General features: G+C 37.3%; 1 protein-coding gene and 2 pseudogenes across 2 annotated transcripts; 2 read left to right on the forward strand and 1 right to left on the reverse strand.

Moving 5' to 3' along the window:
• Positions 1–3,049: 3,049 nt before the first annotated feature.
• On the forward strand, positions 3,050–14,301 carry LOC111012622 (uncharacterized). The gene is made up of 4 exons (XM_022286837.2): positions 3,050–3,607; positions 3,805–4,058; positions 12,563–12,757; positions 13,761–14,301. Exons 1-4 carry the CDS (start codon positions 3,055–3,057, stop codon positions 14,196–14,198), a joined length of 1,440 nt encoding a protein of 479 aa, XP_022142529.2. The 5' UTR covers positions 3,050–3,054; the 3' UTR covers positions 14,199–14,301.
• On the reverse strand, positions 8,281–10,300 carry LOC148212470 (uncharacterized; annotated as a pseudogene).
• Positions 14,302–24,527: 10,226 nt separating the features above from the next.
• On the forward strand, positions 24,528–25,901 carry LOC111012660 (borneol dehydrogenase, mitochondrial-like; annotated as a pseudogene). Its single transcript, XR_015789630.1, has 2 exons — positions 24,528–24,661; positions 24,811–25,901. The product of XR_015789630.1 is annotated as a borneol dehydrogenase, mitochondrial-like (transcript).

A 25,901-nucleotide genomic window follows, 5' to 3' on the forward strand; every position in this document is an offset into this window, starting at 1 on the left:
ATTCGTGGAAGTTACTCGAAATATATATAATATATACGGTTTGGTTGAAAGGGGGATGTTTTTAAAATAATACTAAAATTAATAGATGATTTGTGCCACCTCACAATTATTTTATTCTTTTTTTTTACATATGATCTCTCTGTAGGAAAAGTGATACAATAAAGATTTAAATTTATGACATCTAGATTAAAAAATAAATATTTAACAAATGTACCAAAGTGATAACATTGTACAATTTTGGCATAAGTCATTTTTTTAAGAGACAACGTACCAGAATAAAAAAAACAAAAAAACCACATGGTGCCAACAAGACGCAATGCAATTCAAAAATTGTGAAATGGCATAAGTCGAAGAGATGATCTATCATTTTCCAAGTATTATTCTTGGAAATAATTTGAGGTTGATATATATTTGGAATAAGTTTAAAATAAAACATTATTAAAAAGAAAATTCTTGATTTAAGCTATTGTCTAGGTATTTTAACTTTTATTTATTTTAGTATCTATTGTTTAAAAAATATGTGTTTATGTCGTCTTATGCTTCAAGGAGAGACTATTTTGGTTATTTAATTTTATTTTTATCACATTTCTCTACTTTATAATTTTAATACTTCTTCACTTTCTAATTTTTATAGAGTTTCTCTTGCACATAAAATTTGTGTTAAATTATTGCAAACAAAGATCAAAATAGGTAGTACATGAACCAAAATAAACAAAAACCGAAAATATAGAGACCAAAATCTAATTGCTAGTGATGATGGTATTGAGAGCAACATGAAATATGTTTGACATTTATATATTGATAGGACAGAAATGTAGAGGTATCAAATTTATAGAAATATCATAAAACATCAATATCCACAAATATTTCGAACTAATATATCATAAAACATTTTGTTTATGTGTCAAAATGACATAGTTTAGTGGTAATTGACATATATCTCAAACCAATAAGTGAATTCGACTCACCCCACATGTTGTACTAAAAAATATTTCTAAAAACTTTACAAATATTAAAAATTTTATAAAAAATATTTAATTAAATATTTTACCATTAATTTTTTTAATTCTTATTATTAATATTAGGGTGATATTTTCTTATGTATTTTTTCTTATCATGGAAAAGATTTGGCTCCGTGATGGTGAAGATTAGTTAAGAGACGATCAATCAACACGAAGAAATTAGTTTCTCTAAGTTTTCTTTAATTTTTATGATTTCACCATGGAACTTAACTTGAGATTTTTGTTGTTTATACTTAAACACAAGTAGTTAAATTTATTGCGTCTTAGATAGTTTTGTAGTGACTAAATATTATGAGTTCGATTAATTAATATTGTCTGGATGGATTTGTTTGTTATTCCATTTATGTATATATATATTTAATGTATTTAATATCTTGATCATAAATTAATTGCTTTTAAATTTGAATCTTACCTTGGAAGAGGTGGTTTAGATTGAAACTTTTTAAAATTGAAAGATTTAGAATTGCTTTAGAAGTTTACTCAGAGACTTTTACTTGTTAATTGAATTAGATAGGTATATTAATTTCTTAATTGACAATGAGAATTGATTGGGTATGACTTGTGACTTCTTATCTATAGAGTAATTGCTTATCTCGACTTTAATATCCATGATATTCAAGTAAACTAGAAACACAATCCAAATGTCAACATATATATTTACTTACTATCTACATTAAAATTTGACCCATTTGTGATAAACAATTTTTGCTACAAGTTTTTTACAAAGGCAAAAAAAAAAAAAAATGGAGGGCAACGTCGAGCGATAACAACAACAATAATGAGGGGAAGGGAAAAAGGGAGATCACGAAAAGGGAAAGGAGGTGATGCATGGGTAAAAGGGAAAGAGTTTTTATTTTTTATTTTATTATGTTTTTTAAGAGAGTATAGTATGTGAAGGTGAGGAATCGAACTCACAATCTCTAACGTTGAGCTATTTTTTTTATTAAACATGCCACATCTGCTATTTTTATTACTATACTAAGCATGCTACATTGTTTTTCTTTTAAGTTGGCTAACAAAATTTTGAACAAAACTATGTTTTTTTAAAGCTTTGGAAATAAAATTATAAGATTTTGAAATCATGGTTGAAGAAGGTAATTTATTCAATTTTTTTAATTGCCATTTTTAATACAATATATGTGAGTAAAGATTCGAACTCACGATCAAAATAGTTGCCTTTTCTAAGATGCAAAGTCCAATCAAACGTTTCATTGCTTTAGTTCCCAATACCACATTTAATTGTAGAATCTAAATGTCAAAGCGAGCATAGCTCAGTGGTAATGGACATATATCTCTAGAATCTAAGGGTGTGTTTGGTTGATAATCAGAAAACAGAAATTTAAAAACAAGCGATACAATGAAAACCAGAGTTATATTCTTTGTTTACATATATTTGGTAGTAGATTTGGAATTGTATTTCAATTTAAAAAATTGTTCAATGTATGTTTTAGTAATATTTGTAAACTAGAGGCAGTTACAAACTAAATATTTAATTTAATATAAAGTTATATTGATTAATTTATTATCATTTTTTAATGAATTTTGTATAATTATTATTTTACAATGTTATATAATCTATAATACATTATATTTTACATGTTTTAATTTTAACAAACATAAAATAAGTTTATAATAGGGAGTAATATATTTATTAAAACTTTTATCATTATTTTTAATGTAATTCTACCTTTTAGAAGTCGTTTTCAAAAAACAAATCTTCCAAATCCTACCAAACACGTTCACCATTTAATTGGTTAAGTTAATCTAGAAACATAATTCAAGTTTCCAACCAAACAAGGCCTAAAAAATTCTCGATCCATAGCTGCAGCTGAGTCGGTAAAACAAACTTTTTAAAATTACATGCATTAAAATGAACCTACGCGAAAAGTTTAGAAGTAAAATATTATTTTAATAATAAAAAGAAAAAAACAAAAAAGAAAAAGCTTGGGGAAAGAGGCACATTCTCAAGGTTGTGATTCCTAGGTAAAAGAAAAGTTAAAATAAAAAACTTGAATGCCCATAACTCAAGAACATGGGCATGAAAGGGCAACCAATGGAGTATCGACACCCTGCTGACCAACCTCCATGGATCAATCCAACACTCCACCGTTGTTGCGCCAACAGAGCCATCGATTTCCGCTCCAAAAGCTGTCCAAATGTGCTTGACATATACCTTCTTCCCCAACCCCCACGCGTCCTTCCTTCCCAGTGCCTCAGCAATCCCCCATTGTCATGCGACCAAAGCAACGAATTCTCCCGACCCTTTTCCTTTTCCCCACCGCAAAACAAAACCCACCAACAAGATACGAATTCGAATTCGAATTCTCTGATCTCTTGCTTTTCCCACTTTCCTCTGCTTCCCCTTTTGCCAAGCTGTTCGGTAATGGCTGCTGCCGAGAAAGGAATTTCCAGGGAGGTGCAGCTGTCGATGGCGGTTTCGTCCATGTTTCCCGGTTTTCGCTTCTCGCCGACCGATGAGGAGCTGATTTCCTTTTACCTGAAGAAGAAATTGGAGGGTTGCGAGAAGAGCGTCGAAGTCATTTCGGAGGTTGAAATTTACAAGTACGAACCCTGGGACCTACCCGGTCAGTGTTGCTTTAATAATGGTCTTTGATTCTTACTTCTGTCTCTGCAACTGAGCCCTAAGTGGAAAACCCTACATTGTATTTGGTATTAACTCTGGAAATGAATCATCTATGCTTATGCTTTTCTTTTCGTTTGGGCCTCTTCCGGCGTTTGATTGGGGCTATTTTTTTTTCCTTCTTTCTTTCATGTACATCAGTCAAGTCTGTAATTCAATCAGATAATGAATGGTTCTTCTTCTCTCCTCGTGGAAAAAAGTACCCAAATGGCAATCAGACGAGGAGAGCGACCGATTTAGGCTACTGGAAAGCCACAGGGAAAGAACGTAATGTAAAGTCAGGATCCAATGTTATTGGTACCAAGAGGACTCTGGTTTTCCATACTGGCCGTGCACCGAAAGGGGAGAGGACGGAGTGGATTATGCATGAATACAACACCAAGGATAAAGCTCAGGTAAGCTCTTTTATGTTGTTAACAGCAATTGCAATTGTTCCGTGTTCTTCGATACCAACTGGGGAAAAGGTTGATGGTTCTTAGAGAAATGATGTCATACGTTCAAAATTTCTCATTGAACTGATGGCTTGTTTGAGAAATTGTCTTGGACACAAATTTCTGTTCTTGTTTCTCAAAACCGTAGCAGGAAAAACAATATGATTACCTGTTTCTGCTGAATTAAAAAACAAGCTCTTTGCCTTTTTAACTAGGGTGAAATATGGTCATGTGGTGTCATCATGTTACTTCTTTGCATGGAGAAATTTGAAGAGGTTAAGGTTAACCACTTTGCTGCATATTTCCATGCTGGATAAATATGTCTTGTCTTGTCTTTTTGTGTGAATTTTTCTGTCTTCATCATTCACCTTGGATGCTGTACTAAGAATCTGTTGGGATATGATGAAAATTAAATATTGAGAAGCTTATCTACTACGGGAATAATCGCCTGAAGTAGTTCAAGTCAGCAAAGAGAGAGTGTGAGAACAATCCGATCATGATGTAAATAATACATATTTGAGGTTTAGGATTAGGTTGCATAGTGAATAAAATAGTACATGGTTGCTTCATATGTTAATCCTAAGCCTTGATGGTGAATAATTGGAGCTTTCATCCAGGGACTTTTGAGCTGCGAGTCAAACTGCTAGTACGTTCCATGAATTCTTGGTATAAATCAATCTTCTTCGAAAAAAGACAAGGGGTGATCTGTTTTGACCAGGAGTTGAAGTTGAACCATCTGGGTCAGTTTTCTTTTGGAGCACAGGACAAGGCAGATCTAAGAAAGCTAATATTAACGGCTGGAAACTATAAACGTAAATAGAGCTAAAGTTGCAGAAAACAATTATGGCTTTAATTCTACCAAACCAAGTGAACTTTAATGAAACTAAAATGTTTTGGCACTTGACCTTGATTGTAGTGCGTCATGGGGGAGTGAATAGAAAGAGAAACCCAAAAAGAAACCTTGAGAATTCATAATCCATTATGAAATCCAAATCTAGATCCGTAAAATAAATATAAAGCTGTGAGGTATCTCCTCACAATATTTTGGAATTCAAGAAAACAGAGCCCGAAGGCGATTACAGGTAACACCCCACCGATTCGAGAGGGTGGGTAGCTCTCCTTTACTCTATCACACTACAGACTTCGATAATCCTCCCCTCCCCTGCCACAGGCTATTTCTACTCTCCTAGGCCCACTTTCTCTCTCCAGGCCGTTATGCTGGCCGTTATGCTCGTGCCTCAATTATTCTCTTTCCCTAATACAATTCCCATCCTACCCCTCCTAGAATATGTTTTAGTTATCGGGGGTCTAACAACATCCCCCCCATTCAGAACCACCTTGTCCCCAAGGTGGAAATCAGGAAAGCGTAGTGCCATATCTGAAAAGGATTCCCACGTAGCATCTTCTGGTGGAAGGCCTTTCCAGCCGATGAGAGCTTCTTCTTCGCCTGTGGTATCGTTAATCCCTGTTGCGACGACTGCATCCGGAACAACAATCCACTCTAGGTCCTCAGTCAAGTAGGGAGGAATAGGCTGTGTCTCCACCAGTAGGCCTTTAGCCGGTTTCAACTTTGAAACATGAAATACTGGATGTATAGTGGCGGTATCGGGAAGATTTAAGCGGTAGGCCACCTTGCCTATGCGTTGAATGATCTCAAAGGGCCCAAAGAATTTAGCTGCCAATTTCTCATTCCTCTTTTTAGCTAGCGATTTCTGACGATAGGGACGGATTTTCAGGAATACTTGCTCTCCAACTGAAAATTCCCACTCAGTTCGCTTAGCATCGACATACTTTTTCATTCTCCCCTGTGCGCGAGCCAAATTCTCCTTGAGGAGGGCCAATGCTTGGTCTCTGTCTATCAGCTGGCGGTCAAGGGTGTCATTTGGTGTTCTGGACATCCCATAGCTAAGCAATGGAGGTGGTGTTCGGCCATAGACTACTTGGAAAGGAGTGGTTCCGAGTGAGGCATGAAAGGTGGTATTGTACCAATACTCTGCCCACGATAACCAATGGCTCCAGGTACGTGGTGACTCACTACAGAAGCAGCACAAGTAGGTTTCTAAGCATTTATTGACGATCTCTGTTTGCCCATCCGTTTGAGGATGGTAAGCTGTGCTGCGCTTAAGTTTAGTTCCTTGGATCCGGAACATTTCTGTCCAAAAATTACTGAGGAAGATCTTATCCCGATCAGAGATGATGGATTGGGGAAATCCATGGAGTCGGACGACTTCTTTAATAAAGGCTGCAGCAACTGTCTTGGCAGTGAAGGGGTGACTCAAGGGTATGAAATGAGCATATTTGCTCAAGCGATCCACTACCACAAATATGGAATAATTACCAACGGACTTGGGAAGCCCTTCGACGAAGTCCATGGTAATGTCTTCCCAAATTCGCTCAGGAATGGGTAACGGCTGCAATAACCCTGCTGGAGAAATAGCCAACGTCTTGTTTCTTTGGCACACATAGCATTCCGCTACATATTTCTTCGTGTCTGATTTCATACCTTGCCAATAGAGTTCCCCACAGAGTCGTTTATAGGTGCGGAGGAAACCCGAGTGTCCACCCATTACCGAGTTATGATACAGATGGAGGACTGCCGGTATAAGAGAAGATGTTTTGGATAAGACCAACCGGTTTTTATACCGCAGTTCCCCTTGCCACTGACTATACATTGGATGGCTGTCCGGATCCTGAATAAGTTCAGCGAGGATCTTGGTCAGTTGGGGGTTGTTTCGCACCTCTGTTTGAATCAGTTCCACATCCAACAGAGATGGAGTCATCATTACACCCAAATAAGGTCTCGATGGCATTCTAGATAAGGCATCAACTGCCTTGTTCTCGAGGCCCGGTTTGTACTGTATCTCAAAGTCATACCCTAACAATTTCGACACCCACCTTTGGTACTCAGGTTGTACTATTCGCTGCTCTAATAGGAACTTCAATGCTTGTTCGTCAGTTCGCACTATGAATCTTTGGCCCAGCAAATATGACCTCCACCTTTGGATTGCCAACACTACCGCCATGAGCTCTCTCTCATAGACTGATTTAGCTTGATTTTGTCTAGACAAGGTATGACTAAAGTAGGCAATTGGTCTGTGGTCTTGCATCAAGACTGCTCCTAAGCCTGTTCCCGACGCATCCGTCTCAATGATGAATGGCAGGTTGAAGTCCGGCAGAGCCAATACGGGTAGTGCGCATATGGCTCGTTTGAGCTTGTCAAAAGCATCCGTCGCTGCTTCACTCCATTCAAAGGCGTCTTTCTTTAGCAACTGAGTGAGGGGGGCAGCCAAGACTCCATAATTTAGGACAAACTTCCGGTAGTAACCTGTCAATCGAGGAAACCCCTCAATTCTCGAACGTTGGTAGGAAGAGGCCACTGCAGCATGGCCTGGATCTTGGTCTGATCCGCTTCAACTCCTTCCGCTGATATCCAATGCCCAAAATACTCTATCTTGGACTGGCCAAACTGACATTTTTTAAGATTAGCGCACATCGAATGATCTCGCAACATATTAAAGACCACAGTTAGATGTTGTATGTGTGAGTTCTCATCGGGACTGTATACCAGAATGTCATAAAAAAAAACAAGGACGAACTTACGTAAGAAGGGTCTAAATATGTGGTTCGTCAGAGACTGAAACGTCGCTGGGGCATTTGTGAGGCCGAAAGGCATTACAAGGAACTCGTAATGTCCCTCGTGAGTGCGGAAGGCCGTCTTAGGAACGTCGTCAGGTGCCATCCTGATCTGATGATAACCGGACTTTAGATCAATCTTAGAATAGATCTGCGAACCGTGTAGCTCGTCGATCAGCTCCTCGATGATCGGTATAGGGAATTTATCAGGAATGGTAGCTCGGTTCAATGCCCGGTAGTCCACGCAGAACCTCCAACTTCCATCTTTTTTCTTAACTAGGATTACTGGGCTCGAATAGGGACTAGTACTAGGTCGGGTGATCCCTTTCTGAAGCATGTCTGCAATCATGCTTTCTATCTCTGCCTTCTGAGTATGGGCGTATCGATATGGCCGAACATTTACCGGTGCCTCCCTTATTTTCAACTGTATCCGATGATCTATTTCACGTCGGGGGGGTAATGCTTGTGTGTCCTGGAATATATCAGCATATTCCCCCAACAATGCTTCAATTGCTCTTGGCCTTTCTTCCCTAAGTTCTCTCTGTTCGTTGTTCTATGGGTCACCTTGCATAGTCAGCGCACGAAGTTCTACTAGGAACCCCTGATCCGTGGATTTCCAGGCGCGGGCCATTCTTTTGAGGGATACTTCCATCCGGGTAAGAGAGGGATCCCCCTTAAGAACAATCCGTTTATTCCCCCACGTGAAAGTCATGGTAAGTGCCGGCCAATCAGCTTCCATTTTCCCCATGGCCTGTAGCCATTTCATTCCCAAAATAACGTCCAAATCGTTGAGCTCAATGGGAAGGAAATCCTCTATTACTGTTACTTCGGGTAATTCCATCACCACGCCACAGCATATCCCTTTCCCTTTAACAGCCACTCCTGTTCCGGCAATGGTGCCATAATTGAATGTCTCCGACTGGGGAATCTGGAGTTCATCTACCAACTTCTGTGCGATAAAATTGTGGGTCGCTCCACAATCGAGTAAGACCACCACTTCCCTACCCTGCAAAACTCCTTTCAATTTAATCATACCTGGGGTCGTTAACCTTACTACTGTGTTCAAACGACATATGACTGCCTTTCCCGTCTCTTCCACAGTCTCCTCGACCTCCTCAGGTCCATTCTCTTCATCTAACATCATTAGCTCTTCGTCGTGAACCATGAACACTCGCAATTGTTGGTTCTTGCAACGATGCCCCACGGTGTATTTTTCTTCGCAACTGAAACAAAGGCCCTTCTCTCTCCGCTTCCGATATTCTTCTTCCGTCAATCATTTATAGGTCGTCTCCCTCCTGGCCGCTGGTAACGTATTCGTGACTGTTGCCACTGCTCTCCCTGGCTTGCTCGCCAGTGTCACCGTTCGTGTGGGAGTAGTTTCGGGAGTTTTCGCCATTGACTTTACCCCTCCCATGTTGCTCTTCGTTGTGCGTTCAGCGATCCCATTCCCCATACCTTGGACCGCTGTAGAGATATCCTCGATCAATTGGGCCCGTCGCATCATTTGGTCTAATCCAACGGGCTCAGTTGCCAGTACTTCGGCCCGCAACACCGGGTCCAGTCCATTGAGGAATGTCGATTCCAGAACCTCATCGGGCAGTTGAGGTAGGGTGGCGGAGAGAGCCTCGAACGCTTCCTGATACTCTTCCACCACTTCCTTCTTGTTTGATCGCTAGCAACCGTGCACACTGCCTCCCTTCCTTCGACTTTCGAAAACGATCCAAGAGTCTGGTCTTCAAGTTCTCCCAACCTGTGAACCTATCCCTGTTCTCATGATAACGATACCATGCTAGAGCTACTCCATCAAAACTAATCACAGAAACGATCAGCTTTTCTTCATTAGTCAACTTATGTATTTCAAAGTAACGCTCAACACGAAACAGCCAAGAATCAGGGTCCTTACCAAGGAAGATAGGCATCTCTACCTTTTTGAATTTATTTCGATCATAGCCTTGCTCATTGATCTGAATTACTCTCGTCGTTTCTTCCGTTTGCTAATCCCTCCGGACCGACGATTCCGCCAGTTGTGTGAGAGTCGACGTCTTCCCTCCGATGATCTCGGACATGAACCCTTCGAGCATCGTCTGAATCCGTTCGCTCGCTAACCGTTGTTCCTCCACCTTCCCACACAAGGTCATAACCGCTCCTTTGATATCGGTGATTTCCTTCTCGGTAGCTTCGCATCTGGCTTCCAACTCTTTTACCGTCATCGTCGATCAATCTTCCAAGCTCGAACTGCTCTGATACCAATATGTGAGGTATCTCCTCACAATGTTTTGGAATTCAAGAAAACAGAGCCCGAAGGCGATTACAGGTAACACCCCACCGATTCAAGAGGGTGGGTAGCTCTCCTTTACTCTACTCACACTACAGACTTCGATAATCCTCCCCTCCCCTGCCACAGGCTATTTCTACTCTCCTAGGCCCACTTTCTCTCTCCAGGCCGTTATGCTCGTGCCTCAATTATTCTCTTTCCCTAATACAATTCCCATCCTACCCCTCCTAGAATATGTTTTAGTTATAGGGGGTCTAACAAAAGCATAGTTTGAAGTTCTAAACAAAAGTTAAGTGGAGGCTTCATTATATTTTTGAGCCCTCAACACCACCATAGAAGATTGTGAGCTTATTGCCTGAACTTGAAAGATCTTTTGCGTGATAGACTCCAGTCGTTGCTTTTGCGTTGATAACCAAAACCTTATTCTGAGCAACATAAGTCTTAAGGTTAGTTTTGTTTATCATAGACATGGAAATAGAATAGGCTATGCTTTATAGCTAACCTTGTGCTTTGACTTTTACTATCTAGTAAAATCCTAGAAGAAAAAACGAGGCTGAAAATTTTTAAAATATGGGTAAATTGCATTCTTATTCTCTATGCTTTAATCTTCATTTCAATTTATCTATATTTTAAAAGGCTTCATTATCCTTTCTATCATTTGATGAATACTAGACATCTGTATTGTTAGCGAGAACTGAGAAGGAATATAATCTAAGGCCTTAAGTTATTTAAGGCTGCACTACAAAAGGAGTCACAAATAGGATTAGCTAAAATAGGATTACCCATAGCCCCTTGCTACTTTTCAAAGAAAGTAATGCATGAAAACTTGACCTAATTCATGTTCTTCAATTGATGAGACTTGCCAAATGCCTACATCAGACAAAATCTCATGTAATAGACTCCATATAATCTACTACACCTCTAATAGCTCGTTATGTTGGATTTCTATCAATCCTTATTAACGATAGAGTCAATCAGAGCATAGGGATGATAATGAAACTTTTAAAAGCAAAACTAAGGTTAAAACATACGGACTAAATTCACTGAAATTGAAATTAAACTTAGGGCTCTTCTTAGGTTAATTAGATTGAAACTTTATGACCTTGAACACCGAAATAAAACTCGTAACCAAGGTGTTAAATGGCGATGTCGATTGAAATGTCGAGGTCTCAATTTCATGGAAATATCGATAAAATGTCGATGTCGATGAATATTTATGTGAAAGTTAGAAAAATTAAAAAATCGTAAAAAATATCTAAATTAACAAATAAACATTTTTATGTTTCTAAATTGGTTAAAAATAATTAATATTAATATTATGTATATATTCATGACATTTGTTGATATTTTTCATATTTTGTCAATTTTATTGTACTATGATGGAAAGGTAGATTTACCTCTCATGTCGATGTCGAACCCATGAAAACATGGAAATGTCGAGATATCGACAGATATTTAGAACCATGGTTGTAACAACTATTAGGTTAATAAACAACAAAAACAGTCACAGCCAAATAAACTTCATTTTGTATTCTGAGTAAAAATTGTTCATGGACATAATTGAAATCACACATGCCTACATATACCTCTGTTTTCACAACTCATCATCCAACTTTCTCCAACGTATTCCAAGTAAAAATTGAACGGCCGTTAGCATACTTAAATATAACAATGTGGTTTATCATTTGCCAAGTCAAGTGTTCTTAGGTCCAGTTGCTCGGATCATTTGACACGTCCAAAATGTATTTCTAGGCATTGAAATCTTCAAATGTTTGTTACATCTCTTCAGAGGCTTCTTCGTGTCATTAGTGACCACGTTTATTTACCCTAAAGCCAAGAATTCATTTGCATGTGCATTCCTCAAAGGTATCCTTTTCTAATTGTATACAGAAGATTTATTGGATTGCTTTGTATAAATGATTGGATACCATAAGAGTTCATAAGAAACCAAATTTGTGGGCTGTATTGAGTTTAATTGATGTTGCGTGTTGAAGCATCTTCCGTTATTGTTTCTCCAGAATTTGAAGTTAATAAGTAATCTCTAGAAAAGAAGAATGCTAAATTGCACATAACGAGTATAGTTTATCTGCAAGTAATTTCGTACATATTCAACACCATGTATGGTATTTGATTTTTCCTTGGAAGAAATTTGATGAACTGCAACGGCTACTATGTGATAGGAACCAAATAGCTAAAATAGATAAATAGATAAAAAGATAGAATGATTACAATAACCCCCACGTCGTTCAAGATACTTGGACCCTCCCCTCTTGACTATTCTTTCTCAAGCCTAAACCATATTAACAATTGCCTACCTTCATCTTTTCCTCCTCACACTATTTATAACAACTCTCCCTATCTAATTACTAACATACTTTTTCTATTAATAACCCTAAATACCCCCAAAGTTCCATCCTCTCAATATGATACTATGATGTTAACTTGAGAGCTATTTTGTTTACTAGAATGGTTGCTCTTCTTTTCTGGCACCTTGTGTTGTATGTACATTTGGCATTTTGAATTCAGTCAAAGTTGATGAACGGTCTTTTGTTTTTTGCAGGATTTTCTAGTTGTTTGCCGCCTCCGGAGGAATAATGAATTTCGCCAACATAGTTGCTCAAATCGAGCTTCTTCTAGTCGAATGAACTTATCCTCTTCACTTGCTCATTCTGGTGAGCAGGTGGATTCTACATCTGAATCCAATCAAAAAGATGCAGCAGAAGCTGCAGTTGTGGAATCTTCCGGTGATCAGAAGGTAAATTCTAACATCCTCTCATCATTAGTCTTGTTCGTACAATATATATGCAATGGAACTGCAGATTTCTAGATGCCCCTTTTTACTTATTTTAAGATGGAAATTATGGACCAGAGATTGTAGAGTTTAGCCAAATTTCAAAAAGGTCTAAAAAGATTTTAACTTTATTTTTTAAACTTGGCCAATTATTCTCGAGTGTTTAAAAAAATAAAAAAACAAAGCAAAAGAAAACAAAGAAATTGTGAATAAACAAAGTGGAGTTTTGAAAAACAAAAAGCAAGTGTTACCCAAATAGACCAAATACTGTTCAACTGAATATTCTTTTACTTGAACAGCCTCAATTTTATAAAGATATAAACTAATAAAAGTTAAAAAATATGTATTTTTTTTTTTTAATATGTTTAGCTCAGTTTAAACCAAACTAATTCAATCTCCCAAGTAGAGTTGTGGATTCCGGAACAAAAAGTTGTATATTTATTGGGACTACTAGGATAGATTTGGTAATATTATTTAGGGTATATTAGTAATTAGTTAGGGAAGTTTGTGAGGGAGATTTGTTACAAATAGAGTGAAAGGGAAAGATTTGAGGTAGGCAATGTTTAGTGTGTTCAAGGGTTGAGTAAGAATACTCAATAGAAGTTTCGATCTTTTGAGGATAAAGCTCAGTCTTTTGATTTTTTTTTGTAATAGTGTTCATATTACGGCTTTGTGGTGGTGTCATAAGAACAGAAAATTCTTTTGTAATTATAGCCGCTTTTTGATTTTATAGGATTGGAGAGCTCTCCTCTACTAGTTTCTTTTGGGAAGAGATGCCTTGTCCCTTGCCCTTAGGCTGTTCTTTTGTTCCCTCTTTTTATAAATATCGTTTCTTATTTAAAAAAAAAAAAACACTCAAGAGAAGGGAGGGTCAAGAGAAGGGTTTGCCTGAACTTCGGTGATAAAAATGTTCTCTTTTGTTTACCCGAACACATCAACTTCTAAAATCTTGCTTTCTTCTATCCAGGATTATGGCTCTGATGATTTCTACACAGAGATACTAAAAGATGACATTATAAACCTAGATGAGTCCACACCTCATGCAGATTCGAATCTGTACCCACTGGTTTTCCGTAGATCAGACATAGAGAAAGAGTCCCAGCACGATGCATACGGCGTTCTGGAATGGCCACCGAACCAAGGCTCGGCAAATCGAAGAATCAGATTGAAGAAGCGAGAAGTAGGTCGATGCGGAGGGAAGAAGTTAGATGTAGCGAAAGTTGGCGATTCGAGATACATGGTTGAGAAGGCCAGGTTTGGTCCCATAGGCCGGTTGATGAACACCGCCTCTTCTTCTAGCATTGTGCGTGGCTATGTTCAAGTTGTGATATTTGTTTTGTTGATTTTGTTAGTTATGTTTGTGTCTCGATTGGAGGTTTTTGGTATGTCCATTGGACTGTATTGATCTTTCTACTTAGGCTAATGTGCCATAAGAGGTTATTTTAACTCGGTGTAATATATTTAGAGGTGTCAAAAATTGTCGTAAAAATTAAAATCTTCGTCATCTATACCATTTGCAAGGCAAATTTAAACGACCTAACAAGATTTTCGCACATTTTGTTAAAGACATCTTCTACCAAAAGATTTGAGGTTTCATTTTCATTTTCGCATGAACTAAACAATGGAAAAAATGAAAAAAACTAGATTCTGTTTCTCGAGCCAGAGACTAATTCTATAGTAGTCTCTAGACTAATTCTATAGAGTTAGGTTATGAGTTGTCTGAGTTGTCTGAGTCTTGTTGCAACATTGAATGCATGTTTTATTTTGTATAATGAAGAGCCATACAAAAGCAAATGCAAAACTTGGACTTAGACAAATTTCCATAATTTATTATTCATAGAGATTTTAGAATTAAAGCTTGGAGTTGCATACTGGTAGTTATATATAGATATTATTTGAGTTCAAAACAAGTGGGGAGATTTCAACCTCCGAAAGTAATTAATGCTATAAATTTGGTTCCGGTTAAACAACACTTTTATAGTTATTGTACTCACTCAATGGGAAGAAGAGTGATTTTAAGAATGGTAAAAGTGATTTTGATCATGTCAAAATCACTACAAACGCACCCTAAATCTCTTATACTAAAATCACTCGTTATAAAATCATTTTCGAAGGCATGGATCAAAATTTATAGGGTTGATAACATTTCCTCCGCCCCAAGTATTTCCCACCTCTAAACTATTTTCATAATGGATTTAAAAGTCTGTTTTGTGGTTAAATACATTGTTAACTTGATTAAAACTTAGAATATTCATTGAACTTTGTGGAGAGTGGATTTAAAAGTCGTTTTGTGGTTAAATACGTTGTTAACTTGATTAAAACTTAGAATATTCATTGAACTTTGTGGAGAGTAATCTGAATTTCATAATGGATTTTGTTGGAGGTAGATTTCAGCTTGGCAATCTTGATTGGGTAATGATAGTTACCTGTGGCTTTGATTGTAAGATTCAAGCTCCATTACCTCTATCTCCTTGGACCGAGCCGACGCCTTCGTGGACGGGTCGATCAAGCTTCCTTGAAGTCTCGTTCTCATTTATTGGTTGAACCGACTAGCTTCACTTCGGTTCAGTCCTAGTCTACGACAGGCTCCACGACAACATACCGCGATTGACGGATACCTTAAAGAGTCCTTGAGGCCTTGTCGGGAACATTGTCGGGGAAGTTGCCTATAAATAGAACCATTCACCCTATTTTCAAGTACACGAAAACTAAATACTCTTTCGAGTTTAGTTCGGCCAGCTACTGACTTTAGCATCGAAGTGTGTTCTGTTGTGCAGGTTCTCTGCCCAACCCATCTCTAACTCGTCTACCGGGTCCTCTTCCGTCCGAGTCTAAGTTCGCAGATTTAGGTTTGTTTCTTGATCAAACAGATTTAGAAGTCTTTATAGATTCAAATTTGGGTGGAAGTTTCTTTTAAGAAAATTGTGATTTTGTCCTGGATCAATATTCATTAGAAGGATAAGATTTTTTATAAGTGCATATCAATTTTCAATTGTGATGATAGAATTTGAAAACACCCATTTTTGTTGAATCACAATGTATTTTCTGCATTTAAATTCATGATGCTTTTGGAACATTTTTCACAAGCATTTAATTAATGGCATCTAAATGATTAGCGCTTCATCTTCATCCTACAAATTATTATTAGATGCATTTAAATTATATCTTTCATCAAATTTGAGAGACATAAGGTTTGAGGGGTCCACTTGGGAAACCCTATAGTTGAGGAAGGAATCAAGTTTAGAATTCTCTCTTTATTAGAGATTTAAAGATTAAAATTAAAACATGCAAAATCTACTCCTAGTTAGTTATAAGCAGCAAGGAGGGCAACAGGGCGGGGTTCGAGGTCATTTCCATCTCCGCCCCGTTGGAGAATTTTTCCCCGTCCTCAAAATTTTGGGGCCAGGAATTCCCAAATCAGGGGTTCTCCGCGGGGAACCGTCCACGATAAATAAATTTATTTTTTATTTTTATTTTATGGGTGTTAAAAAGAAAAAAATGGCTAAGGGGTGGACTTTTTTTTAAAAAATAAAAAGTATTTATTAAAATTAATATATAAAAATAAAAAAATAAAAAAAATTAAATGGGGCGGGGTGGGGAGACCTTCTCCATCCCCATCGGGACCGCGATTAGGATCCCCGATTTGACCCTACCCCCGGTCAAACCGGGAATTCCTCGTCGTGGTTGGGTCAGGTACTCGCAAGGATCGGATCCTGAGGCGGGTTTGTTTGCCATCCTTGGGCTGTAATAACACTTTTTTTTAAGTACAGTGCAAATTCGAATTACGATATTTTGGTCGGAAATATATGCCTTATCCAATTAGGGATGTTCGAAAAATCCGATAACTTGAAAAACCTGAGCAACCCAACAACCCAAACCTGTTGGGTTGGGTTAAGTAAATCTTCGGTTCGGGTTCGGTTCACACTTTTAAGAACCAATCGATTCAGTTTGATTCTCGGGTTAAGAGAAAAAAATATCAGTTTAACTCAAAATTTATTCACATATACACATATTATGTTTTCTAGGGTTTCTTAGCTCTGCATTTTTGCCTCTCATATCTCTAACGCGCTTTTTCTTTCTATCGATTTTTTGTTTCTTCGTTGTGTTAAGGCCCTCTTACGATCTATCTCCTCACTATCTCTCACTTCCGATCTCACCATCTTCACTTATTTCACGATCTCATCCCACCCCTCTCACCGTTGCCATTCGCCACCATTTGCATATATTCACCACATTTCGTTGATGTCCACTGCACCCTACCACTGTTTGCTATAGTTTGCCATTGTTCCTTGTCGTCTACCACCATTCCCTCTCGTCTACTATCGTCTACCGCCTGTCTCATCCCAACCCTTGTTTCAGAAGGAAGAACATAAGTAGAGTAACCCGATGACTGAACCCAACACGACCCAAAAGATATAGGATTGACTTGGGTAAGTATAATTGGTTCCATTAGGTAGAGAAACTATTTTTCGTGTTGGTTTCGAAAATTTCCTAAATCCTACCTCTTATAGGTAACAAAAGCAACGATTAGACCGGGAAAGAAGCGCACGGGCCAAGTGAGCTCCGGAAAACGTCGACTGGGCCAACCTGGGTCGACCTCAGCCGACCAAGCGCCTCGGCGGAGGTCTCGGCAGTTCTCGGCCGGGGCCGAGAACTGTAATGGCTCACCTGACCGTTTCGCGATACCTCCCGTTTCGCAATTACACCCCCAACGGGTCTAAAATTGACGGGGATTCACGTGGGGCTGCTATAAGATGGACGGAGCCCTAGAGGTAAGGGGCCGACTCTTGAGACTGAAATTCTAGATATCCTTCCACTCTTCTTGCTAACTTAGGCATCAGAGACCGTGTGACTGGAGTCACACCGATTTAGGTTTGATTGGTTTTGCAGGTTCTTTGTCCCCTTCTTATCCGGTTTGGTGCGAATCTTGAGAAGGGAACTGGAAGAGCATAATTCACGCATCAATACTACCCAACCCAACCTGTCCGAAGTTGAGCTATGTGTAAACCACACCTGAACCAAAGAGTTGTTACAATTAGGCCATAAAATTTCGGTAAACCATAAAGTTGTTAGGATTATATTGTCAAACTTATAATCTTTTTGCAATTAAATCTAATGGCTAGTGGAGTACTTATAACACAATGGAGTTTACAATTGTAACAATTTGGTCATTTTAGAAGGTAGTTGTTACTCAAATTACAGGTGCGATTGCATAACTATTCCTATACTATAGAGGTTATTTTTGTCATTTTACAAAAAAAGAGAGAATTTATCAGATGTGATGATGGTTATAAAACAAATCTCATCAGCCATCACATTCAATGGACATAGCTGTTTGTAATTATTGCAGAGAAGAACCAATCACTGCCTTTCATTTATTTTCATGTGCCACAAATAACATAATATTTTTATTTTTTATTTTTGTGCTAAATATTTAAAAAACCAGTCTCTAATTTAAATAGATAAGATATTTATTACATATTCTAAAGATTGGTGGTTCCATTATCCACTGCAGAGTTGTTAAATTAAAAAGAGAAAAAAAAATCTCTACCATCATAATCTTATATATTAAAAAAAATATGCTTTTTTTTTTAATTTTTTATCGCAAAGACATGATATCACATTTTACTGTTTAGGAGTAATAATTAGCAATGATCAAGACATGAAAATCACATTTTACGGTTTAAAAGTCAATAATTAGCACTGATATGATAAAGTATCGTGATGAGATATAAAAAACTACAATAGTACCAAAATATTTATCTCATTAATTTCCTACTATAGAAGAATAATTTTACATTAAAATCATTAATTTTTAGTCCCAATAATTTTAAATGGAAGATTATTTTAATATAATCCTTAAACTTTTAAAATATTCACTTTTATTGATGAATTTTAAAAAAAATAGTTTGGTTTTGGATACTATTTAGCGTTAATTATTTCTATGTCAATCCAATAGCTTAGTAGATATAAGATACCTATAACCATTCTCAAGGTGGATGGTTTAATCTCCCACTCTCGTTGATGGGAGAGTGACTAAAATTTTGTAACAGTTCTAAAAATATATATTAAATTTATGTCATAGCGTGAAATTTGTTATCTAAAAGGGTAAAAAGTTTGTCATTTCAACGGCCAAGAATAAGACATGCAAGAGTAGATATGTAAAAGAAAGCCACTAAGGCACTAGATTGAGAGGCCATGACCCACACCTCACTATAATAATAAATAAAAAAGACACCAATTTATACCTTTGCAACCTTGCAAATAATCAACTTTTAATTTCATTGAATTAAACTTTAAATTTGAATAAGTATGATAATTTTTACTTTAAATTTGAATAATTGCTGTAATCTTTAAAAAAAAAAACAATATTGATGGAACTTTAGAGAAAAACAACTACAGTGTTAGATATTATTGTTGATATTTATGAGTTATTGGATATTTATTCCATGGTAATTTTATTGTTGATATTTATGAGTTATTGGATATTTATTCCATGGTAATTTTGTACCGACTTAATTTACTAGACTTCGAGTTAATTATTTTTTACTTTATAATTATTTTTCATTGAAATTAGTGGGTGAATCTATCGCCGAAAAGAAGGTAGAAATTATAATACTTATCTTAAGTTTAGAGGTCAATCTGATAAAATTGAAAATTGAAATAGATACAACTTTTTAAATTGGTAAAAATGATTTGGCTAGTTTACGTGCACCTTGATTAATTTCATGGGACAGTGCCTGACCCTATAATTTGAATAATTGTTGTAATCTTTACCTCAGGATAGGTCTTAGTTTAAGAATTGTTAAAGAAAATATTCCCATGTATATTATTTAATGGATTATAACATATGTTTAGTAGGGGTGAAAATTGTACTGTCACGTAGAGGTCCAATTTAGAAGGTCTTCCCTGGTGGTCGACCTGAAGAGGCCGATTTTAATATATGTTTAGTAGGGGTGAAAATTGTACTGTCACGTGGAGGTCCAATTTAGAAGGTCTTCCCTGGTGGTCGACCCGACGTGGCCGATTTTAATATATGTTTAGTAGGGGTGAAAATTGTACTGTCATGTGGAGCTCCAATTTAGAAGGTCTTCCCTGGTGGCCGACCCAACGTGGCCGATTTTAACATATGTTTAGTAGGGGTGAAAATTGTACTGTCACGTGGAGGTCCAATTTAGAAGGTCTTCCCTGGTGGCGGACCTGACATGGCCGATTTGAGGTCTTCCTTGGTGGCCGACTTGAAGGTCTTCTCTGATGGCCGACCTGAAGGTCTCCTCTGGTGGCGACCTGAAGATCTCCTATGATGGTCGACCAGATCAAGGACTTGCCTAAAGGCAGACCTCATCCAGGTCTTGCCTTGAGGCCGACTTCCAGGTCTTTTCCAAAGACCGACTTTCAAGTCATTCAAGGGAGGAACGATCTTCCATACTTAGCCAAATTCCAGATGACAAGAGTATGAATTGGAATATCTACTCTCGACAGGCCGACCTTGATCCCGACATACTCAACCGTTGGTCGGATTCCTTGTCAGGTACTCGAACCTATAAATAGGGCACTTCACTCTTCAGTCAGGTATCGTATTCTAGCTCGACCTTCATACTAAGATCGGACTAAAAACTGATTTGAAGGTCAGAGTGTTTGTTCCGTTATGCAGGTATTTCCTCGTCAAGTGGTTTTTCAACTCATTCCAGACACTTAAGTTCATTCCAGTTAGTCTACCTTCACCTCTTGGGTTGGTCATTTCTTCCCAAGGACCATGTCAAACTCTTCCAGCAGTCATATCTGGACCATGTCATACCTCGATCATTTTTTCCATAAACAAGTACAACATTGATTGTTGTAAAAGAGAAAAAAAGGTACAAACATTGATAGAACTTTAGAGAAAAACAACTACAATGTTAGATATTTTTATTGATATTTATGAGTTCTCGAAGATTTATTCCATGGTAATTGTGTACCGACTTAATTTTGTAGACTTTGAGGAGCTGTTTGTTTCGTGGGAATCCAAGATTCTCGTTGGACGGACATCTGGATTCCCACGTTTGTTTTGTAGAAATGTAGGATACATGGGAATCTTGAGATACCCGGGTATACTAGGATGTCCATATGAGAGGCATCTTACAAGTTTTGGATGCCCTTTTGAAACACGGATTTTCAAGATTCCCGTGTTGCGGGCATCCACCTTTTTACATTTTTGCCGTTCATTTTTTTCTTCATATATTTTCTTTCATCAACTTTTTTAATTTTTCTTCAAAAAATTCTTTATTCTTTATTTTTAAATTTATAATTAAGATAAATTATTGTACTCATTGTCTGATAAACAACTTTATGCTATTAACTATATTTGTACATTAGGTTTACATGTAAAATAAATTGCAATTAAATTATATAATATCTCCATTTATTTTTAATATTTTGAAGGAATTACATTATTAATACTATTTATTATCATAAATATAAAATTTTAAAGCAACATTCTTTTTACTACCAACATACCTGTCATAATTTTCCTCTTAAAAAAATATAATGTGATGATAAGATAAATAAATTTCACCCTAGCATAAATTATACGATTGTCTTTTTGGAAAACTATTAAAGTTGAAAATGAAATTTATATTAAATTAATATGAATTAATTTATTCTACAAAATAACATATAAAAAAATAAAAAAATTAAATTAATTCAAATAAATCTATTATATTAAATAAATTTATAAATTATATAAATATTTGTAAGGGAATTTTTGGAACATTCTATAAATTTAACGCATTCTCAAGAATAAATACTGCAAAACAAACGTGGCTATCTAAATATTCCCGGATATCCTTATAAATTTTCCTACGAAATAAACATAGTTATCTGAAAATGCCGAACATCTAAAATTCCGGGCATCTATAGATGTCGAACATCTACATTCCCGAAAAACAAACGGCCCCTGAGTTAATTATATTTTACTTTAGAATTATTTTTCATCAAAATTAGTGAGTGAGTCAATAGCTGAAAAGAAGGTAGAAATTTTAACACTTATCTAAGTTTAGAGGTCGATCGGATAAAATTGAAAGTTGAAATAGATACAACTTGCTACATTGGTAAAAATGATTTCGCTAGCTTACGTGCATCTCGACTAATTTCACAGGGTAGTGCCCGACCTTATAATAGGTAGGACCTATAATTTGAATAATTGTTGGAATCTCTACCTTATGATAGGTTTTAGTTGGAAGAATTGGTAAGAAAATATTCTTATGTGCATAATTTAATTGATCATAACATATGTTTAGTGCAACATTGATTTTTGTCAGGAAAAAAAAGTACAACATTGATGGAACTTTAGAGAAAAACAACTACAGCTACAGTGTTAGATATTTTTGTTGATATTTTATGGAAAATTGGGATTTTTGACCCCTCTCAACAACCACTCTGGATTTTTGACCCCCTCTTGATTTTTACTTATTCATGACCCCTCCACATCAGTTTTCTGACCTCTTCCCTTATTTTATCATGTAAATTGACTAAATTGCCCTCATTTCATAATAAATGCATTTATGATATAATAAATTTCCCACCAACCACCAACTTAACAATTCTCACTTTGTTTTTTCAACTCAAAATCACCACACACACGCAAGTCACGTTTTTTTTTTCCAATACTCAAGATTTTCTCCACGTGATTGTTGGCCCACATTATCCAATCGATCGGTCCCCACATAATCCGTTATCTCGAATCCATTGTTTTCACAATATAGGTATGTCCATTTCATCATTTTAGAATATTGTACTTCTTCAAACTTGTAATGATACGAAATTTTATCATTTTTCTAGAAAAAAATGTTATTTTACGGAAAACATAAATGAAGTCTAGAATTTATGTTGGACCGGGATTGGTACCGGGATGAAATTTAGAACCGGGTTTGAGACGGAGATAGAAGGTAAACTCAAGCCCGGTCCTTCATGTCCGATACGGCCGGGACCGGGACCGGGACCGAGATGGGGATAAAATTGGGTAGACCGGGATAAGGATTGGGACCGGGATAGGGATAGGGACTGGGACCGGGACCGGGATAGGGACCGAGACCATGCAATATAAATCTTGAATTTTTCTTGTTTGTTTGTAAGTTTATTGATTTGTATTTAATTATAGTGTTTTGGTCTATTTGCAGGATGCCTCGTGTTTTTATATCATTCAGTGGAGAATGGAAAGATATCGAAATGGATCGGGATGAGTCCCAAGATGGAATCCAGAAAGTCCATTCCACAAGGATGGATTTCCTGGATTCCATCTTGGGACACATCCCGGTTCGAAATGGACCGGGATGAGGCCCGAGATGGAATCCAGAAAGCCATCCTAGGATGGACTTTCTGGATTCCATCTTGGGACTCATCCCGGTTCGAAATGAACCGAGATGTGTCCCGAGATGGAATCCAGAAAGACTTTCTGGGTTCCATCTCGGGACACATCCCGATTCGAAATGGACCGAGACGAGGCCCGAGATGGAAGATGGAATCCAGAAAGACTACCATCTCGGTCTTGTCCCGGTCCATTTCGAACCAATATGAGTCCCGAGATGGAACCCAGAAAGTCCATTCCAGATGGATGGCCTTTCTGGATTCCATCTCGGCCATCATTCCGGTTCGAAACGGACCGAGACGAGATGGAACCCTTCAGCAAAAAAAAAAAGGGTTATGGTTTCATCTCGGTCAAAAACCCACCGGGCTTAAAGCCGAGATGGAACCCTTCAACAAAAAAAAATTAATGGAAGCAACACGCAAAGAACCTTGGCTACTTCAGATAGAGCCGAAGGTTGAAGTCTTTCACACCCACGCAAAGAACGAAGGAAAAAAAAGTAGAAAATCATTCACACTTGAAAGAAAAATTACCTCGATTAGGGAAGGGGGAAAGCTCTGATAGAGACGAAGCGAGGGAGACGAGAAGAGAAACGACGAAGATGAAGCGCGAAGTGAGGGAGATAGCGAGATGAAGACTGGGATGGACAACGAGATAGTGAATGAGGGAGGGGAAGGATCGAGACAGGGAGGGAAAGGAGGGGAGGGCTGGGTTTGATTTCTTTTTTTAAATTGAGGGTAACTTGGTAATTTTACCAAGCAAAATAAGCGGAAAGGTCAGAAAACTGAAGTAGAGGGGTCATGAATAAGTAAATATCAAAAGGGGTCAAAAATCCAAAATGATTATTGGAAGGGGTCAAAAATCCCAAAAACCCTATGAGTTCTCCAAGATTTATTCCATGGTAATTATTTATTTATTTTTACTTTATAATTGTTTTTCATCGAAATTAGTGAGTGAATCTATAGCCGGAAAGAAGGCAGAAATTATAATGTTTGTCTAAGTTAGTTGAGTGGTTGATGTGATAAAATTGAAAGTTGAAATACTTCCCAAACTTGTTAAATTAGTAAAAATGATTTCGTTAAGTAACTCGACTAATCTCATGCGGCACTACCTGATCCTATCATTGGGGAACACACCAGAACTAATTATTAACCTTGAGTATTCTATAAATGTTCTTTTTTTTTTTTTCCTAAAACACTCTGTATGGCCAAAATCCTTGATGACAGTTTGGACATATCTAAATTTTAAAAAAGGCAGCGGGACCTGGCCATCACGTGATTGTCTATGACAATTAAAAACATACCGCTGAAAAAAAGATTATTTTTCTTAAAAAGTAATGAATTGTTAATTTTTAGACAATTTTTAATATATGTCTTCATCAATGGTGACCAAAATATTTAGGTCCTTATCAATCCGGACCTAAAATTTTTCATTATTTATACCGTTGATGGCATTGCATTTTTCGAGAGAGAGAACTAGAGAGCTGCAGCCATGGGCGTCTCCTTGCTTCCTGCTGCTGCAAGAAGGTAAAACAATGGCTCTAAGCTGATCTTCAATACTGAATTCTAATACTTTGTTCCACTTTTATTGTTACTAGATGTTTATAATTTTCTTACTATAGCAAAATTCATGTGTATATATTTTCTAAAACTTGAAATATTTGGTTTGGTATTAGATTAGAAGGCAAAGTGGCACTAATCACCGGTGGGGCTAGAGGAATTGGGGAGCACACTGCAAGGCTCTTCTTCAGGCATGGAGCTAAAGTGGTAATTGCAGACATCAAAGACGATTTAGGTCAATCTCTTTCTGACCATCTCTCCTCTTCATCTTCTTCCTTCATCCACTGCGACGTAACGAAAGAGAAAGACGTCGAAAACGCGGTCGACACTGCGGTCTCCAGGTACGGAAAGCTTGACATCATGTTCAACAACGCTGGAATCCTCGAAGCTCCAAAGTTCAACATTCTTGAAGACGACTCGTCAAGCTTTCAAAACGTGCTCAACGTCAACCTTCTCTGAGCCTTTCTCGGCACCAAACACGCGGCGCGGGCAATGATTCCTGCGCATCGGGGCAGCATCATCACAACTGCAAGCATCTGCTCGATCATTGGTGGGATCGGCACACATGCATACACAAGCTCAAAGCATGGGGTGTTGGGATTGACCAGAAATGCAGCTGTGGATTTGGGGCGATATGGGATTAGGGTGAATTGTGTATCACCCAATGTAGTGCCCACACAAATGGCTAGGGACTTGTTTAAGCTTGAAGATGGCCAAGAGTTTCCAAATCTATATTCAAATCTCAAAAGTGGAGATGTTTTGAGAGAAGAAGATGTGGCTGAAGCTGCTCTATATTTGGGGAGTGATGCATCTAAATATATAAGTGGGCACAATTTGATTGTTGACGGAGGCTTCACCGTCGTAAATCAAGGTCTTTGCTCGTTTGAAGATTAATATAATTTTAGTACACGGATAAAAATTCTCGTAGAATCGAGAAGGTAGTTTTTATTATGTACGTGTCAGATCATGAATTAGTAACTGCATTTAATTTCTGAAAAAATCCCAATACCGAGGTTGGATGAATGAATAACAATGGCAAGCACAGGAACAAGAGCTAAAACAAAGAACTTGGATATCAAACTTGTTCTTGCTATTTTGTAAGGTAATGATTTGTAAAAGGAAAAAACTTTGTCGTTGCTTCTACGTACCTTATTTTGTTTTACACAATTATCATGAATACAAAATATGACTCTATCTTTTGATTTCA

Source organism: Momordica charantia, assembly GCF_013281855.1.
Source record: "Momordica charantia cultivar OHB3-1 chromosome 3 unlocalized genomic scaffold, Mcharantia_2.0 BLBB01000003.1, whole genome shotgun sequence".
Lineage (NCBI taxonomy): Eukaryota > Viridiplantae > Streptophyta > Magnoliopsida > Cucurbitales > Cucurbitaceae > Momordica > Momordica charantia.

Coding starts and splice junctions, on each gene's coding strand:
- LOC111012622 (XM_022286837.2), top strand. CDS start 3,055: ATGGGCATGAAAGGGCAACCAATGGAGTATCGACACCCTGCTGACCAA. Junction 3,608..3,804: donor CGAACCCTGGGACCTACCCG/GTCAGTGTTGCT, acceptor CATGTACATCAG/TCAAGTCTGTAATTCAATCA. Junction 12,758..13,760: donor AATCTTCCGGTGATCAGAAG/GTAAATTCTAAC, acceptor TCTTCTATCCAG/GATTATGGCTCTGATGATTT.